This window comes from Thamnophis elegans, chromosome 5, assembly GCF_009769535.1.
Source record: "Thamnophis elegans isolate rThaEle1 chromosome 5, rThaEle1.pri, whole genome shotgun sequence".
NCBI lineage: Eukaryota > Metazoa > Chordata > Lepidosauria > Squamata > Colubridae > Thamnophis > Thamnophis elegans.
In genome coordinates this window covers 13978121-13997130 of record NC_045545.1, presented here as the reverse complement: position 1 = coordinate 13997130, position 19010 = coordinate 13978121, and the positions used below count along the sequence as shown (strand labels likewise).

General features: G+C 36.7%; 1 protein-coding gene across 1 annotated transcript in view; it reads left to right on the top strand.

Annotated features, from left to right (window-relative positions):
• The window catches only part of PKN2 (protein kinase N2), a 61445-nt gene that overhangs the window by 9244 nt on the left and 33191 nt on the right, over nt 1-19010 (top strand). Inside the window, exon 2 of the mRNA XM_032217888.1 lies at nt 14678-14978. Within this exon, the coding sequence (XP_032073779.1) occupies nt 14678-14978 (301 nt within the window). The remainder of the gene's footprint in view (nt 1-14677; nt 14979-19010) is intronic.

The following is a 19010-nucleotide window of genomic DNA, read 5'->3' as shown; positions in this document are numbered from 1 at the left end:
CCTTTCTGCTGAAGCTTCTGCTTCCTTGAAAAGAAGGAAGTTTTTTAATGCATTAAACAAAATGTAAACATCAGTCCCAGGACTGGTCAGTACTGTCCAGTTCTCTGTATGTAAGCTAAATATATTTGCCAATTTCAGACTTAAGTGTCCCGTGTTTATTACATAGTTGTAATAATTGGTAAACAATAACTATATCAGGTATAGTAAAATTAATATGGTTTACCAAACAAAGATTTGAGAGAGACCTGTTTTCTCTTTCTGTCATGTTGTGGCTGTGTAATTGAAATCAACAAGTATAAATTTGATTGTAGAATTAGGTTTTGCTGATTCTGTCTCCACTTCGAGTCAGCCTATATACATTCTCCTCTGGTACCTAAAACTCAAGGCTGGAACAGCTTTTGGAGAAGACATAGGAAGTACCGTATTTATCGGCGTATAACACGCACCGGCATATAACACGCATCCCCCATTTTAACACAAAAATTTGAGTAAAAAATTTTTTCATTAAAAATAAATGACTTGGAAGCTCGGAACTTAATGTTGGATTAAAATTTATAACATTAGAACATGAATTATAACATTAACTCCTCAACATAAAGTGCCTTCCTTCCTTCCCTCCCTCCCATCCCTTTCTTTATGTTTTCTTCATGCTTTCTTTTCTTTTTCCTCTGCTCTTTTTAAATCCCCCCCCTTCTTCTCCTCCTCTACATTTAGGTTGGATTAGTTTGTACAACGGTCATCAAACTTCTGAAGTAAAAATAAATAAATAAATCATATTTAAGAAGAAGAAGAAAAAGGAAGACGTTTTTAGTTAAGTCAAACGTTTTAATAAAAGTTTCATCTTTTAAGATTTGTCCAACACATCCAATTGTAACCTTAACAGTAAAGAATATCACCCCAGCTGCTAAAGGTTCAACCAGTCTGAGAACCATTGAAAAGACAACAGTGCAAAATCCAAAAGACACAACTTCCTCACCGCCATTGCTTTGGTACCAAATCTTTGAGGAAGGGGCTCCAGAAAGAAGGAGGAGGAGGAGGAGGAGGAGGGGGAGGAGGAGGGAACCAAAGAGAGGCTTTTACCGAGTCTGCGCCCCACAGCCAGGACCGTCCTTGCGCCTCAAGCCGCGTTTCTTCCCCGCAAAGCCCTTCGGGCAACCCGAGAGTTCCTTTTGGCGCCAGAAGGGCTTTGCAGGAAGAAACGCCGCGTTTCTTCCTGCAAAGCCCTTCTGGCGTCAAGCGGAACTCTCGGGTTGCCCGAAGGGCTTTGCAGGAAGAAACGCGGCTGGAGGCGCCAGGACGGTCCTGGCTGTGGGGCGCAGACTCGGTAAAAGCTCTCTTTGGTTCCCTCCTCCTCCCCCTCCTTCCACAGTCTGTGTGACGCTGCCGCCAGGCTGAGAGCTGCCGCTGAAACAAGTTTGGGGAGGTCCTTTGCAGGCAGCCAGTTCTAGCTGCCTGCAAAGGACTTCCCCACGTTTGCTTTGAAAGAAACCTCTGCGCGGGAGTTAGAAACCTCTGCGCGGGGGTTTCTTGCCATGTGCGCGGCCGCGCGGCCGCGCACCTTAGAGGGAACAGTGGACCCGGCGTATAACACGCAGTATCGGCGTATAACACGCAGGCAGGGTTTAAGCTTGCAATTTTAGTTTTAAAACTGCGTGTTATACGCCGATAAATACGGTAGTTCTAATTGCACAATTAGAAGATATGAATCTTGAATCAAAATTATTATTTACACATTTTTTTATAATTTGGGGGAGTTTATTTATATCCATACATGATTTTGTTCAAGCCAAAAATCTATATAGTTCTATATCAGTCAGTCAGTATTTTCTCACTACAACCTTCGTACACATATGTTGTTTATCTATAGAAGAGTTTTAAGGTGACAGTCAAATGACTAAAACCAAACATTATTTACTACTTGTATTTAATCATAAAACCTTCTTAACTGAGCTAGTTAAGCTTGCTTGTTTCATGTAAAGGAGTGAAATGATTAATAGTAACCTATTCAGGGAGAAAAACTGGAAAAAGTGAATGATATAGCTGACATATCTATCTACAACTATCTAAACTGCCTCAGAACATAAATTTTAAAGAGAAAGGACAAGTTGGTTTATACTTAGCATACAAATAAATCCTACCCTTCCTGTTAGTTTCTACATTATTTGACTTGAGAAAACTTCATATCCCTTCAACGTGGATCAAATGTTTACTACATATATGTTATTATGAATTAGAAAACTTTAAAAATATTTCTAGTATTTAATCGTTTTAGATTCCAGATGGGCTAACATTAGTGTCCATTAATGAGTAGTTTGGAGCATGTTTTGCAAAGATAAGGGGAACACAAGGAAATAAAAAACTGGCAGCCTGCCTATCTCTCAGTGTAAGGAGTCTCTAGTATATGGTAGGATGATTATAAAGGGGTAGTGTAATGGATGAGATATTACCAGACATCCTTCCCTAGCTGCAGTTCAGGAGGCTGGAGCTGAAAACCCTGCTGAAATCAGATGATGAATTATGGGCAAATTGGTCATATTTGGCCAGCCTCCTAATCAAATCTTACTTTCTCTTAACTACCAACAGATGTAAAGATACAGGGATTTGTGAGGTGTTCTAGTGTTCCTGATCTATGGAGATGACATTTAGGAAGGGTTATTTTAAACTTCATTGATACAGTTGTTGCTTGACAAATAGATACATTACTTGTTTCTCATTTCATTGGGTCATTGCAGTGCACTTAACTCATAAACATTATGCAGCTCTTCCTCTAAAAATAACAAAATTGTGCCTTTTTTGCATAGGATTAGTGTGATCAACAAAACAGGTTCTTGCCCAGAAAGATTTGACCTTTTAAAAAATAATAAAATCATAATAAACAGGGACAAATAATTTAAGGGCATCCAGTTGTCTGATGCATTGCTGAGGTAGGACTGAAAATAACCCAGGTGAGCAGACCTAAATATTTAGTACTGATATTCGTACTAGAAATTAGCATTACTCTTCTGGTTGTGGCTTGAAGCATTAACCGTATAAATATAAAATGGAATGTTTGGGATAATTTATTCTTCTTCTTCCAATGAGAATGTGGTAGATTATTAATTTCTCTTTAAAATCCATTGATTCTACAAACTCCGAAATAAGAATCTTGGTTCACAACAATGGATTCTTAAAGGAATCTGTGAACAAAACCTTTCTAGTTGACCACTGACTCTTCTGATTGCTTAAATTGTGCAAGATAATGGCTGGATTCACACACATTGCGCTAAGCTATATACAGTATTTTGTAAAGCAGGTTTTAGGTTCATTGTTTTGGGTGAACCCATTTGGCTGTGGTTTATTCAATAGCATGATGTATGAACTAATTATTTTTTCCATCCCACACTCATTATGTATATCCCAAATTGCAAAGCACTTGGTGTATTTTATATTTAATAGTTTATTCTTTTTTTTACTCATCATGATTATGAGAATAAATAGGGTAAGTAATAAATGGATTCATTTCTTAAATTATTAAAGAAAAATAACGGCTTTTATATATTAATGTATTTATTCATAGAAAGCTATAATGATTTGAATTTTTGACATTGTTAGGCAAATGCTTAATATGGTAAATTTAGATAATGTGAGAACAGAATATCAGAGAATGAGTTATGACATATTCCCAACCCCCACCCCATTCCTTCTTTAGTTAACAGTTTAGTGATTGAGGAATCGTAAGATTATATTAATTTGCAGAAAGATCTGGGTTATACCTGGAGCTGCTGATTTGTGATCTGCTATAATTGATGGAGGTCATATTTTTCTGAAATATTCAACCCAGTAGGTAATTTAATACAGTTACTCATCACTTAATGAGCATAATTGGGATTGGCAACTCCATTCTTAAGTAAGATATCATAATGACTGCAACAGACTTATAACCACACTTTTGCCATCATCCTTCCTTTGGTTTCAAATACTAACAATATTTGCTTGGATAGTTCACAGTTTATTCAAGGTCAAAGAGATAACAAAAGAATGCAAGCCAAAACAGAGTCTTTGACAGACACTTGCTTGAATAATTAGCTTTTTAACAAGAGTTTGCAGAATAATAGTCCAAAATCAGTCCAAGGTTCCAAGAGTTGGATCAGATTTGTTAGCCAGTTCAGAGATCAGAATTTTACAGTCAGAATTCATCCAAATTATCACCCAAATTATCACACGTCCACCAGAGAAGAGGCAGTTGTTTTAAGCAAAGGAATTTGGGATAAGGCTGCCTTTTAAATCAGGCTGCAGCCAGCTGTTGCTGATCAAGAGACTTATTCCCTTGCTTGGCAAAAAGCCTTGGCAAAAAATAGAGAAGTCTGGTCTCTGTTCTTCTTTCTACTTGCTTGGTGTGGGGGCTGGGAGATCTTACATCATTCTCATCTGACACACTGGCTGTCCAGGTGATGTCTGTTTTTGATCAGCCTCATATGATTCCTGGCTTTGTGTTTCCTGAGTGTGAATTTCCACAAGTTCTGCTGGAGTATCTTCTTCAAACTCAGAGTCAGCATCTAAGTTTTGGCTATGTCAGTTAAGCAAATCACCTATGGCAGGAGTGTTGAACTCGTGGCCCGCGGGCCAGATGCATCACACACTGGCCACACCCACTCCTATTTTGGCAAAGGGGGGGAGTTATGATATGTCACGTGAGGACAATGTGATGGCGCAAGTTTGACACTCCTGACCTATTGTCATTAAATGAAACTTCACACAACCACAACTTGCAATTTTACTTCTAGCTGCTCCATTGACTACTTGTCAGAAGCCATAAGTGAGACACTCAAATGGTGATTGCAAAATCGTGAGATGCTGTGAAGATGGGAAGAGCCCAAGTCTTGTCCTCATGTCCATGAACAGTTGCTAAGGGAGAACAGTTGTTAAGGGAGTACTACCTATACCAACCTCTACTGGTAATGTTAGTACTGGTAGTAACAACTATTTGTTACTATTTTTTAATTTATTTTAGGAAATTTATATTGCCGCCTATTCGCACATGGCGACTCAAGGCAGCTTACAGGAATATAAAAACCTCATATATAAAACAAATACAAGAGAATAATCACATAATAAAATAATATAATAACCTCCAACCCCAGTGACATCGCACAAACCATTTAATGGGCTCCATCCTGCTCTGTGTTCCCCTGGGCCGCTGGCAGAACCAGGTCTTCTGTGACTTCTGGAAGAGTGTGAGAGTGGGGGCCATTCTAATCTCTGGGGGATTGATGTTCCAGAGAGAGGGAGCCACCACAGAGAAGGCCCTTCTTCTGGGTCCTACCAGGTGTATCTAGGGGATGGGACCCACAACATTCTTTGTCTTCCCATTCTGGTAGGTTGGGTAGATGTGGACCGGCAAGAGACGATCCCTCAGATAAACTGGTCCTAAGCCATGAAGGACTTAAAAGTGACAACCAGCCCCTTGAATTACTATCAGCTTCTAACAACATTTGTATCATCTTACAACTCTTGGAAGTTAAACTATTTCAATTAAAACAGCTTAAAATCCAAAAACAAAATGAAAGTGAGAGCAAAAAATAATGAGGCACAAGTAGTGTTAAGTAAAGACTCTCTGGAAAAAATAAGCTTAACTTTTGAAAACTTCCTAAAAACTATTGGGGTGTGCCAGTCTAATCTCAGTAAGGAGACAGTTCCGTACATTGGCCCTGCTGCTTTGTAGCAGCATCTTCACCTCTTCTAACATCCTAGCAAGCCTCTCCCCAATCCTACATCCCCTATTATAGGGTACTGTTTTATTACAGAAAAAGATACTAGCTAATAGATTTTTTTTTAAAAAAATCTCTTGGGAAGCAAAAACATATAAAAGAAGACACAGTGCCAGAGTTTTAAAAAAATGTAACCATCCAAATAATTTAATTTTTGTTAGGTTTTCTCTGTATAAAAATCTGCATTGAATTTCTTTATTTAGAAAACATACTCCTAGAGTAGTAAGGAAATAGCTTTGAAGAAAGTAGGTGGCAGCCATTATAAAAACTTCAGCTTAGCCCAGAAAGACAGGAAAAGACGATGAAAATTGCCCTAGCTTGACTCTTTGGTTAATTTCTTAATTTTCAAAATTCAGAAGCCTATATCAATAAATTAGAGTACTAGCATTTCTTGTAGTGTCCTACAAGACCTGATCTGCTTCCAAAGGCTTATAGTATACCCTCCTCTTGTTTGGCAATCTCAAACTTTCCCTTAAATAAGAAATGAAATGGTCGCTAATTGGGAAGATCACTGGCTATTGCCCTTCCATTCAGATAAAGTTATATGGTACAGTGTCCTATGCTTGACTGCTCTGCGTTTTTTAAATTTTATTTTTGCCATCTCACCTGCTTAATAGCTTTTATTAAAAGGTTTTACAATAGCTTAACATTAACATTCAAAGAAAAAAAAATAAAGTAGATACGAGAAAGGAAAAAAGAGACAAAGAAAATAAACAAAGTGTGTGTGTGTGTGTGTGTGTGCTTGTGTGTGTAAGTAAAATAAACATTCAAAGAAAAAAAAGTAGATACGAGAAAGGAAAAAAAGAGACAAAGAAAATAAACAAAGTGTGTGTGTGTGTTTGTGTGTGTGCTTGTGTGTGTAAGTAAAATAAAGAAGTGGCTTCTAATCTTCCTCTTGAGAAACCTAATCAGTCCCCTCTCTCTCTAGTCTATATGATAATTCTCTTATAGCCCAGTGATGCTAACCTTTTTGCCATTGTGTGCCAAAAGCAGAGGGAGCGCAGGGGGCTTGTGCACGTCATGCCCACACCCATAATTTATGTGAGCAACACACACACACCCCACACATATAAGTGCCCTCCCCCCACTTTTGGCACATGATGGACCCGTTTTTCGCCCTCCCCAGGCTCCAGAGGCTTTCTAGGAGCCTGGGGAGGGCAAAAACGACCTCGCCCGGAGGCTTCAGAAGGCTTCCCTGAAGCCTCCAGAGGGAGAAAAACAGAAGTCCGTTCCCGAACTATTCTTTCCAAACATCAAAATCATGTCACAAATTCATTTTCTTTTTTATACTATGTCTATAAGAAGTTTCCACTCATTGACGATGTGACTTTAATTAGTTGAATAAAACCTTCCTGCCCACTGGGAATACTGCCTGAAACTGACTAGACCTTAATTGGTTTCATGCTGAATGCTTTTATTGTCATAGGCAGAAAAATTTATTAAAAAATGGCTCAGAAAATTATATATATGCATACCATACTATGATTCATGGTGTTTGTTAGACTGTTCAGAATTTCGGATTCTAAGGGGAAAGGAAGTTTAGGAGTATACAGGTTCTTATGTGACACCTGTCAGCAACATGATCTTCAAAAAAGATTAATTTGAGCTAAGAAATTATCAACAGGTGCTACATATGTACCCACGCATGTTCCGAAACACAGATTTCCCTTTAAATTTAAATGTTGCACAACCTTATTATACAGTTTGTCCATTGAACACCTGAACTCTTGGAGCTTTATTATTTGTATACTTTCTATGGGATCAGTGTAGTGGCATAAATTTCATTCTGAGTCATACATACTTCCCTTGTAAACTTGCTTAACTAGCTATACCACTTATAATTAAGTCTTCCTCTGTATATACATTTGCTATTTCTCCAGCTCAGTACAGTCCTCGTAGTTTAGACATTTCTGTAGATAACAAAGAAACAAAAAGAAATCTGTTACTAGTAATATATCTTTGTGATATAGATGTACGGTATATATTTTGTTGTATTACATACTGTTGTATATTTGACAGAATAACAGAGTTGGAAGGGACCTAGGAGGTCAAGGTGGCATTTAAATTTGAGATGAGAAACAAAAATAGTTTCTGAGTCTCACTTATGCAACAATAGCTGTAACAAAATTACAGTACCCTACCCTATTTCTCCAGAAAATTTTGATTTAAAAAGTTTCCTATTGAAATTAGCCTAGTTTAAGAAGCCTTGTTAACAAGGAATGTGTTTTTATATAAAAATCATTTTGTTCCTTAAATTGCAATAGAGTCTCAGTGTTTAATTTTATCCTGCCTTTATTATTTTTATAAATAATTCAAAGTGGTAAACATATTTAATACTCTTTCCTTCACTGAATCATGTGGGTGTAAATAAAAAATAAAATCTGCCATAATCTCTATTAATTTCAAAATAATTGTTTCCATAATGTTGCTCTTTAGTTTAGTATTACTGTTTGAATTGGGCCATTGTATTGAAGGAGATTGTTCTTGATTAAATATTGTTATTCAGAGTTTTTTTCAGGAGAAATAGTTCCACAATATTTTAATATACTGCATTTGTCATATTATGTTACTTAGAGGAGACAAAAACCTTCTCAAAGGGCTTTCTTCTCCAAAGAGTTATCCATTGAGTTGGGGGAAGGTGCCATGTACAGGTGCATGATCAATGATCAGTTCTGGATCCTTTACACTTCCGTATTTTAATGATTTGGATAAAGAATTGCAACTTACGCTCATCAAAATATAAATTTGAATGGATTATTGACACTTGACAACTATAAAAATCGATACTATTTTTTGTAATTTGGCAGAATAGGCTGAAAATAGCACATTGAATTTCAGAGGCAAGTTCCAAATTCTTCACTCAGGAAACAAAAAAAATCAAACATACATATATAGGACGGCCTATATCTGGCTTGGTAATAGTACTTGCAGAAGAGGATTGCAAATTTAATATGAACCAGCAAGGGTAAATGTGGCTGCAAAGATCAGTACAATTTTGAGCTACATCAGCAACATATGTTTTTCAAATGGAAGATAATTGTTGTATTCTTTTCTTTGGGTCAGCTCCCTTCCTTCAAGAACTATGTTCAATTCTGAGCATCCCAATTTAAGAAAGATTCTAACCAATTGGAAAGGGTGCGAAAATGATAACACTGATCAGAGTATATTGGAAACTAAGCCATATAAAGGATTTGCGTGACCCGTCAAAACCGCATTCCACAAAAGCGCGGTCGACGAAAGCGCGTATGTGACATCATCACAACGCGACGAAAAAAATCGAAAAATTGAAATAAAAATTAAATTACAGAAAGCCGATTCACATAAAGGTAAGGGTTAGGTTTAGGGTTAGGGTTAGGTTAAGGGTTAGGGTTAGGTTTTTCGTTAGGTTAAGGGTTAGGTTTAGGGTTAGGTTAAGGGTTAGGTTTAGGGTTAGGTTTGGGGGGGTTAGGGTAAGGTTTTCACTTTATTTTTACATTTTTCAATCTTTTCCGTCGCACTGTGATGACGTCACATACGTGCTTTCGTCGACCGCGATTTTGTCGTCCGCGGTTTTGTGGTAGAACCAAGGATTTGAAGGAGCTTTGAGAATGGATACCTGGAGTGGCATGATAGCACTCTTCTAGCACTTGAATGGATGTTACCTAGGAAAGCTGACTTGTTTCTCTTATTCTTAAATGCAGATCATGTAATGTTATGCTTATTCATGTTAAAGATGCATTGGTGGTTTTGAACTTCATGCACCTGAAGTAGCCAGCCTCTCTTCTTTTTCAGAGTTTCACTGCTGCATTGGACTATGAAGCTTCCTTGATTTCTGCTTAATGTAAATTCACATAATAATAATATTGAAGCACGCTTTATGATTTAATATAGAAATATAAAAAGGGAAATGTATTTTGTTCTGTGCTTGAAACCAAACAGTCTCATTTGATCCTTTCTGTAGGAATACATTTGGTGGAATAAAACTCAACAGTGCTCTAGCCAGGGGAAAAAAAACATTTGAGAATTTAGGATCAGTTGCCACTTTCTTGTTTTTCAGCCAGGACCACAAGTAAGGGTGAGGCAGTGTCTATAATGAGTTGCTATCTCTTATCATTGAAATCACGGAAAATCAGACAGCTGTCATTTCAGTTTTAATAAATAATTTCCTTCAGGAATCTTTATATATATATAATCTCTTTCACTAATCTGACCTCCCATTTACTAAGCAATATAAGGAGTTTTGATATGTATCTTCTTTTTGTAGCTGCTTACCAAGTGCAAGCCTAGCAAAATAATTTGTGTGATTCTCTGCTGATTTTTCCCTGCACATGGTATAATAGTGTTGCTAGCTGCTGGTACTTCTTAATTACATAGAGAATATTAACCTTACAACAAGAAGACATAGGCGTCAGAATTTAACAACTCAAACGAATATTGTACTACCAGTAGTATGTACATAACCTCAGTAGGATTCACTATGCACACTATCTACCTACAAAATGAAGCTTAATATAACATAATCCATCCATGCCAGTCTTAGCTTTCCTACAGCAAAGTGGTTTTAAAAAGTAATTTATCAGTTGGACTGATAGGCATGCAGCTGTGTAAGGTCTTCTTTTTTTCTGGCAACAACTGCTCCTTCTCAAATTTTTACATTACACATCTTAGCTAATCAGAACAGGAGTATAACTGGGATCTGCTGCTATGTAGACTAGGTTGTGGGGGGGAAAAACCTGAATTGTCACAGAACATAGTCCAGTGGCAGTGCTCAAAATGCTGAGAATACTCAAAATAATAAAATAATAATAATTCCTGCTGGGGACAAAATATGCATTCTGAGTTGGAAACAAACTCTCAGAAAACATGTTGGCTTCAAACTTAGCATATATGAAATGTCTGCCTTATGATTGGAACATTATGAATCCCCATGGTTTAATGTGCTGTGCAAACCAAGCCATTTATAATTTACTCCAAACGAGGATAATTTTCTTTTCCTTCCTCTGCCTATTTAACTTTCAGTGCATAGAGGGAAAAAAGTGCCTGTCTTTTCTCTCTCCAATATTTTATACATTTATTTCCTACTACAACCCTTGCCAACTCCGAATGGATAACAATAAAATAGAACATTTTATACACATAAGCACATAAACAGAATATGAAATGTAGAAGAAAATGATTTGTTCTTAAAGGAAAATATTAACCTTCTGTTTTCCTTGGTGTGACAGTAAGTGATCTGATCATGGTTGAGGTTCCATGAGCTGAATGCAGCCTCCTGGTCAGAAACAGCACTGCTCTATATAAGTCTCCAACCTTGGCAACTTTAAGACCTGTGGACTTCAACTCCCAGAGTTCCTCAGCCAGCTGGCTGAGGAACTCTGGGAGTTGAAGTCCACAGGTCTTAAAGTTGCCAAGGTTGGAGATCACTGATATAAGTGACCTCTCATTTCCCACTTGATCTATTCTTTTGCAAACCACACAATCTAATCTTTTTTTAAACAGGATAAGTGGGTGTAACATAACTCATACAAGTTTAACAAATATTTTAAAAGTAAATTATTGATTTGTATTTCTTATTAATTAAGCATCCACTTCTGATAGTAAAATATGCTCAATAAATTTGAAATTGTTTGGTTTTATTATACAAAACTTTTCAAATATCTCACAATATCTCTCAAATATCTGGGTGATTCTAGCCTATTCTGGTTACTAGATGAGTGGATGTTATTGCAGAATTTACTAAATTATTGGGAAGAAAGCTCAAATTTTCCTCAAGTTCCTCGTATTCAAAGTTCAATCCATTTAGAATCTACTTAAATGCACTTACTGATTTTATAAAAAATGGGGGTAAATATTTTATTTAGGAAGTTTGTTAATTTTTAAATCATTAGTCCAATATTCCTTCTTCCTTCTCTTTGTGGTTACTGATTATTTAATTTTCAACTAATGTAAAATTGAATGTGGAAAAATTCATTTTTGAGATGTTCAGAAACTGAATAAGGAAAAAAATCAACTCACCAGTATTAACCTTGTTTATTAGATTAATATCCTGTTTTTCATTCATGAGTTTAAGATCAGGCAATATGTCCTTCCTCCTAATACTATGAAGTGTGATGTACTGAGGCAGGGTGACTTACTAAAGTCAATCAGTGGGCTTTCAGGCTGAGGATGGACTGAACATGATTTAGTTTAGAGCCTTAACCATATACCCTCTCAATCCAGATAATAAAGACAGAGACACCCAAATCTGATTAAATCAGATGCTGAGGAGCCAATCAGGAGAGTGGGTTTCCTCTCTTGGGTTTTTACTATTGGCATGGGCAATCTCCAATTTTTTTCTCCTTCTTTAGGCATTTCTGTGTCTCCTCTAGGGTTATCTGAAAGCCAGAAAAGGGAAAATCCCCATCTTCAAAGTCAGCAGGAACAAGGCTGGATCTAGTAATTTGGACATCAAGATAGTGTCAGTGAACCTACTTGTAACATATATTCTGATTCATTCTATGAACTGAGATATGACGTGAGATCAGGTGGCTCAGGGAAAAAAGTTCTTTGGTAGACAGCAGCTGTTTCTTCTTCAGTAAATGATTTTTTTTAATTAATTAATTTATTTTTCAGCCTTCTTCAGACTGAAAGGGATCTGCCATTTTCTTACTGGAAAACCAACTGCTCTGAAAAGGGTTTCCACTAGAATAAAGTGACTTGTGGGAGATAACAGAGCTGGCAATCCTTGGGAATTGCAAAGGGGTGTAGCAGAGTTGTGAGAAGAGGGTTTGGAGGCCTTTCATTGGAATCATCAGGAGGTCCGAGCCATTACACCTTCAGCATGTACAGTTCATCACACAAAACAATTTCTTCTTCAAAAAATTGCAATGGTGTCAGGGTAAAGTTCAAATACTACATTAGATTAAATTTTACAAATAATGTAGTATTACAGACTACTTGATAGAAAATACCATGGCTTTTGAAAGAATATTTAGTAACAGAAGAATAATGGTTTCCTATTAAAATAGTTTCCTGTTTTCTCAGTCTTCTCCTTTCTCTTAAGCTATTTGCTATATTTATAATTTGTTTTATAATTTCTCATTCATTCTCACCATATCACCAAACTACCTCAACAAATTCTTTCATGTGTCACTCTGCTTTGTATTCAGTGTACATTAATTCAGTGCTCATTAAGTTTTGATCCCATCTCTTTTTATTTTACCACCTGTGTTCTTTTATGTACTCCATTACCAAAATATTCAACTTCTTTTTACATTTCACCTAACACACCCTATTCACACATCCATATTTTAAAAGGGAAGAAATACATTATGCTTCTTTTAACAAAGTTTCATTCTCCCCAATACATTATCCATTAACTTTTTTTTACATTGTTTATATGTTTAAAAACTTTGCATCCATTTCCCTATATAAGTAAACACTCTATCAAGGGGCACAAATTGCTCTTTTTCATCATTTATGTATAATTTTCCAGTATTTACCCAGCTTTCCCTGTGAAACTCAATTACCATTCCCTTTGATAACATTTATTTAACTGCACTCCAATCCAGGCATGTCATTGCAACATATAATGTATATAATATTTGCTAGAAATATTTAGGGTTGTCAGCTTAACAACATGAGATCATTTGTATACAAAAGTATTCATGTATTTAAATTCCAACCAACACCCTTCAAGCATCAGCAGAAGCATTCCTTATGCCTTTTTCCATAAATACATTAAACTCTCAAGGGGATACTATACATCCTTATCTTGCTGCCTATTGAATCATTCTCTAAGCATTTCATTTATTCTTACACAATTCTGATACTGCATCATATGCACTTATTCATATTCTTCATATTCTTGCAGATGATTCTGTAACTCAAAACTCTACGTTATCATATACTTTTTCAATATCAACAAGTAGTCAAACATCCTACTATATAAAACATGTACAGTAATGGTTCAAGTGACATATTACTATTAAGTCGACCAGTGAGTAACCTATAATAGTGCAAGATTATATATGTGCGTGCTTTTCCTAATCAGATTTGATCTCATTACCAACCAGCTTCTAAAGTGGTTTATTTTTATTTAGGATTTGGACTTCAGCTCTTAGTTTAATTATCTGTTTTGACAAGTGTTTTGGACATTGTGGAAAATCAGTATTAAATGGACCAATGGATAATTGACATCTGAAAAATATGGCAAGTTTCACCAATGTCTTATAATCATTCTAGACTGCATATTTGTTATCTGTGAGTGCCTGTATGTGTTCACACAGTTAGAAAGAAGATGAAAGGATGAATTGTCTAGGAAAAAATGATGGTTTTTGTCTTTGTAGGGGTGATATATAAATGAGATAACACCTCAGATAAAGATAATTCTGTATGATTGAGTTGTGGCCAAATATCTTTGGTTAGTCCATATATATGTGACTTACTAGATATAGATTCTGAAATACCCTGGCGTTCAATTGGAATTTTTGTTCCAAATTTGGTTGAAATAACCTGACTATAATAAAGTTGTATAAAATTGAGCATATGTGACTATATTTCAGATGCGTGCAGGAGAAAAAGAGAAAAAATGAACATTTTAATATATTAATAGTGTGCAGCATAATTGCTTACATATATTTCCCAACAAGTATTAGAGCTGATATGGTATATACATTTAAGTAGGAAAAGTTCTCAGGTAACTCAGTGGGACTTAGTTTTGAGTATGTGTAGGATTGCTGTGATTCTCAAGCTTATCAGAATAAAATTCCTGTGTTGCAAATCTTGTGGAATTTTAAGGCATTTAGGTTAAAAATAGCATACAACAGATTTTCTAAATCTGACACTTATATTAGTGTTGTCAGCATATTAAGCTCTGTGACTTTTGGGTAAAGAATGTCTGAAAACAAATGAACAGTAGAAACTCAGTTTTTGCAAACTAATGAATTAATATATTTTTCTGATTTTTATAGGGAGATGTGCGAAATATCATTGTTCCTGAGAACGTGAATATTGGACAGAAATTTGATTATTCGGACACAATGGTACAACATAATTTGGATGAAGTGAAGGACCAAATTAAACGGGAAATAAGGAAGGAACTTAAAATCAAAGAAGGAGCAGAAAACCTCAGGAAGGTGACTACAGATAAAAAAAACTTGGCTTATATAGACAACATTTTGAAAAAATCAAACAAGAAGCTAGAGGAATTGCACCATAAATTACAGGAATTAAATGCTCACATTGTGGTAGCAGAACCTGAAGATGTTACAGGTATGCAACTTGTTTTCTTTCTTTTTGTCAAAGGTAGCAATTTAGGTGGAAACTGATTCTTTAGTGTTTTCAACATATTATTCATAAAGATTTTACCTGCTTTTAAATATTGTAAATTTTAGCAACATTTGCAGTTCATTACTTGCAGATGTTTATATGTTTTAAAAAAGTGGCCATCCTCATATCTGTTTAGTTACATGTGAAAACATCCAAATTTGGAATGTTTCTGTCATCTGGTTGTGATTAACTTTCTCTTCTGTATCATTATTTATGCCTTTTATTAAATATATTGATACTTCTCTGCCAAAGCGTCTCAAAGCGGTTAATGGTAAGAACAGCAGTAGAATACTTCAAAACAATAAAATACCACGGTTTTTTTTAATGTATTTCTTAAAATGATAAACATTCTTCCATCATTCATGCTGGGAAGACTTGGACAAAGTTTCAAGAGAATACCCTGTTTCCCCGAAAATAATACCTCCCTGGATAATAAGCTCAATTGGGCTTTTGAGTCCATGCGCTAAAATAAGCCCTCTCCGAAAATATTGCAACACAGCAGCTGCCATAAGGTGACCACGCTCACTGCCTCCTGCACCTAAAAAATAAGACCTCCGGGAAATTAAGGCCAACTGCTTATTTCAGGGATCAAAAGAAAATAAGACCCTGTCTTATATTTGGGGAAACACGGTATGTTATAATTGGTGCCTCAGAGTAGAAAGTGTTCCAGAATGAGGTGCCACCACAGAGAAATCCCTCACATAAGTGTACAGAGGTTTTCAGCAGGACCTTCACTGAAGATATGATTGAACAGTTCTTTAAAGGCAATTTGGCAATAAGATTTAGGAGATTATGCTCCTAAATCTTAAAAATACGATAAGCTATTATATAATATTAAAAACAAAATTTAGAAGAATCATGGGAATTCATTTTGTGCTAATTATAGTTACATGGTGTATAATTTGATGGATTGAATGACATGCACAATATTTTTTACTCCATAGTATTACCCCAAAAATGGAAATTTAGTTCTGCAGTCTTGTTCTCTGACTACATTATGTTAATTTGCTGTAATATGATATGGTAGGAGTGTTACTGTTTTCTTTAAGTTCATCATTTAGTTAGTTTTTGATGTTGAAAATCAGTAGTTCCAAATCTTCAGCATTTGAGTAAACGGCTTTTCTACAAATTCTGAATCTGTGAAATATTTTAATGTTTATACTCTTAAAGTTCATTGGTGAATCTACAGGTAGTCTTCAACTTATGATCAGTTGTTTAATGAGCATTCAAAGTTAGGATGGACTCACCCAAAAGCTACTTACTACTTGATTTTGAAGTTGCTACAGCTGCACAAATACACTCTTGTAGTCATGTGATCATATTTTGGGTACCTGGTAGCTGGTTCACTTTTGTGGCAGTTTGCAGCATCCTATGGCCATATGCCCATATTTTTTTTACTGTTTTGCCAGTTTCCAGCATTTATTTCCAGCAAAAAGGTCATTGAGTAAAATTCAGGGGTGAATTTGCTTTACAACCAAAGCATTCACTTAATGACTGCTGCAAAATTGTTGTATACTCAAAACTGGTTATGTGGTGATATGCTTAATCACCACAATGACTTAACAACTGTAATTCTGGGCTCAATTACAGTTGTCAGTTGAGTACCTATATATCATTAAGTAAATATCTTTAGAATTGCCCAAATTTCATATTTGGTTTTACTGTAACATGCTGGTAGGATGAGGTTATTTTTCTGCTAGCTAAAACAACAGTTTCTTTTCTGTGATTTACATCAATATTCCAAGCCATGTTCCATGGTGAGAAAAGCAGGGACTCATGGTGTGCTGACAGATTAGCTGTCTAAAACATTTACGATCTCATTCAAACAGCTGTACTTGATGCTTTCTACCATAAAGATTAGTATAAATAATGTTAACATTAAAGATGCAATGATAAGCGCAGTGGTAGCACAATGGTTAGAATGCAGTATTGCAGGCTATTTCTGCCAACTGCCAGGAGTTTGATTCTATCCGGCTCAAGGTTGACTCAACTTTCCATCCTTCCAAGATCAGTAAAATGAGGGCCCAGATTGTTGGGTCAGTATGCTGACTCTATAAACTACTTAGAGAGTGCTGTAAAGCACTTTGAAGCAGTATATAAGTCTAAGTAGTATTGCTATAATGGTGATTAACTAAAACTGATAACGGCAAAATTACTTAAAACTGGCAATATTAGGGTTACCTTGAAGTTAAAATATACTATTTCATTATAGTGTCTGTTTTTAAATGTTGTAATACAGTCCATACATTCCTTCCCAATTTACAGTTGCTGTGGGTTTCAAGGTCAAGGTTCAAGGTTTTATTATATCATTGAGATTTGGTTTGGGAGAGTGACAATGTCACTCTCACTAAATTCTGTCTTATAGCAGTCTTAATCCCTAGATGGTGGAGGCAGTGTCAAGGGTGATCTAATGACAATTCATGGTCTTGCCATATATGTGGTTGTCAGTAAGTATTATAATTTTGAGCTAGTGGGACAGTTAGGATCCTGCTTATGCAATTTATCTTGCTGCATTGCCAATTTTCTCCTTGACTTCTTGGGACTTACTGTGGGGCTGGGCTTTGGGTAATAATTTTAATTTCCATATGTGTAAAGAAGGTTTTGGGAAAGTTCAGGAGTCAGTCATGGGTTGGAAATGACATACATAGGCAGTTACACTTTAGGTTTGGGTTTTAGGTCCCATCAACTCATCAGTGATCTGAAATTGGAAGGTAGAAGAGTGAGTCCTTTCGCGTAGTCAGATCAACCCATGATTACTCTGAGATTTGTCACCCCAGAATGCTTCTGCACAATGGGTAGACCAGCTAAGAGATCTGCCTCAAGTCTGTAGGGCAAGGGTGTCAAACTTGATTTAATTGAGGGCTGCATCAGGGTTGTTTTTGACCTCAGGGGGGAGGGGCATGGCCATGTCGGGGGCATCTATGGTGGCCAAGTGCTAAGGCAGAACTTCCCTCAGACTCACCCTCACTCTGATTATAATCTTCCTTCCTTCCTCCGTCCCTCCCTCCCTTCCTTTTTCATTCTCCTTACTTCCCCTCTCCCTATTTTTCCTTTCTTGCTCTCTCCGCATCTTTCCTTCTTTTTCTTTGTCTTTCCTCTTTCCCTTTCTCCTATCCTGTCTCTTCTTGCATGCTCAAATGCAAAAGGGGAAACATTTATCCTTTTGTTTTGCTTTTAGTTTGTTTTGGTAGCCCTCTGCCAGTGAAAACAGGTCGGGAGGGGCGTTTTCAGAGTAGACAGCCTCCTGCAGCCCTCTTCGAGTGAAAACAGAGCTTGGGAGGGGGAGCTCCATTTTTGCTGGCAGAGGGCTGCACGTGGCATCCAGGCCAGTCCTTTGCTGTTTCCGGGGCAGCACTGCAGGCCAAATCTAAGCACCCCGCAGGCCAGATCTGGCCCGCAGGCTCTGAGTTTGACATATAAGATCCAAATAGATTTCAGAACTTTGTAAAGCCGTCCAATTAAGCACTGATTGATTTCTGGAATTTACAGAAGGCCAGAGTATTTGACAAGATTGGCCTCTGAGCCTACTTTTTAATGTGTTTACTGAGGAGTTCCAGTGGAGGAAGATTAGGGGTGAATTGGACCAGATGCTGGTAAAAGATTACACTCAAGACAAAGCCATTGTAGTAAGGGTAACAAGAAGGACTTGTTTTTTGCCCTAATTGTATCTACAGCAGCTGTTGCTGTAGTAAACTTTACACATTTTGGAGGTGGAAGACATAGGTATTTGCCCTAATTGTATCTACTGCAGCTGTTGCTATAGTAAACTTTACACATTTTGGAGTGGAAGACGTAGGTATTTGCCTGAGGGGCAGGCTGAAATTTTCTCACCTGGATTCTACATGGGCAAGGTCAGAAGAGGTGACTGTGATCAAATGTTTGCAGTGAAGAAACAGCTTGAAACTGAATGAAGCACAAGAGTTACTCTGCCCATTTTTGTTCAGATCTAGTGTTGTCTCTTGATGATACGACACT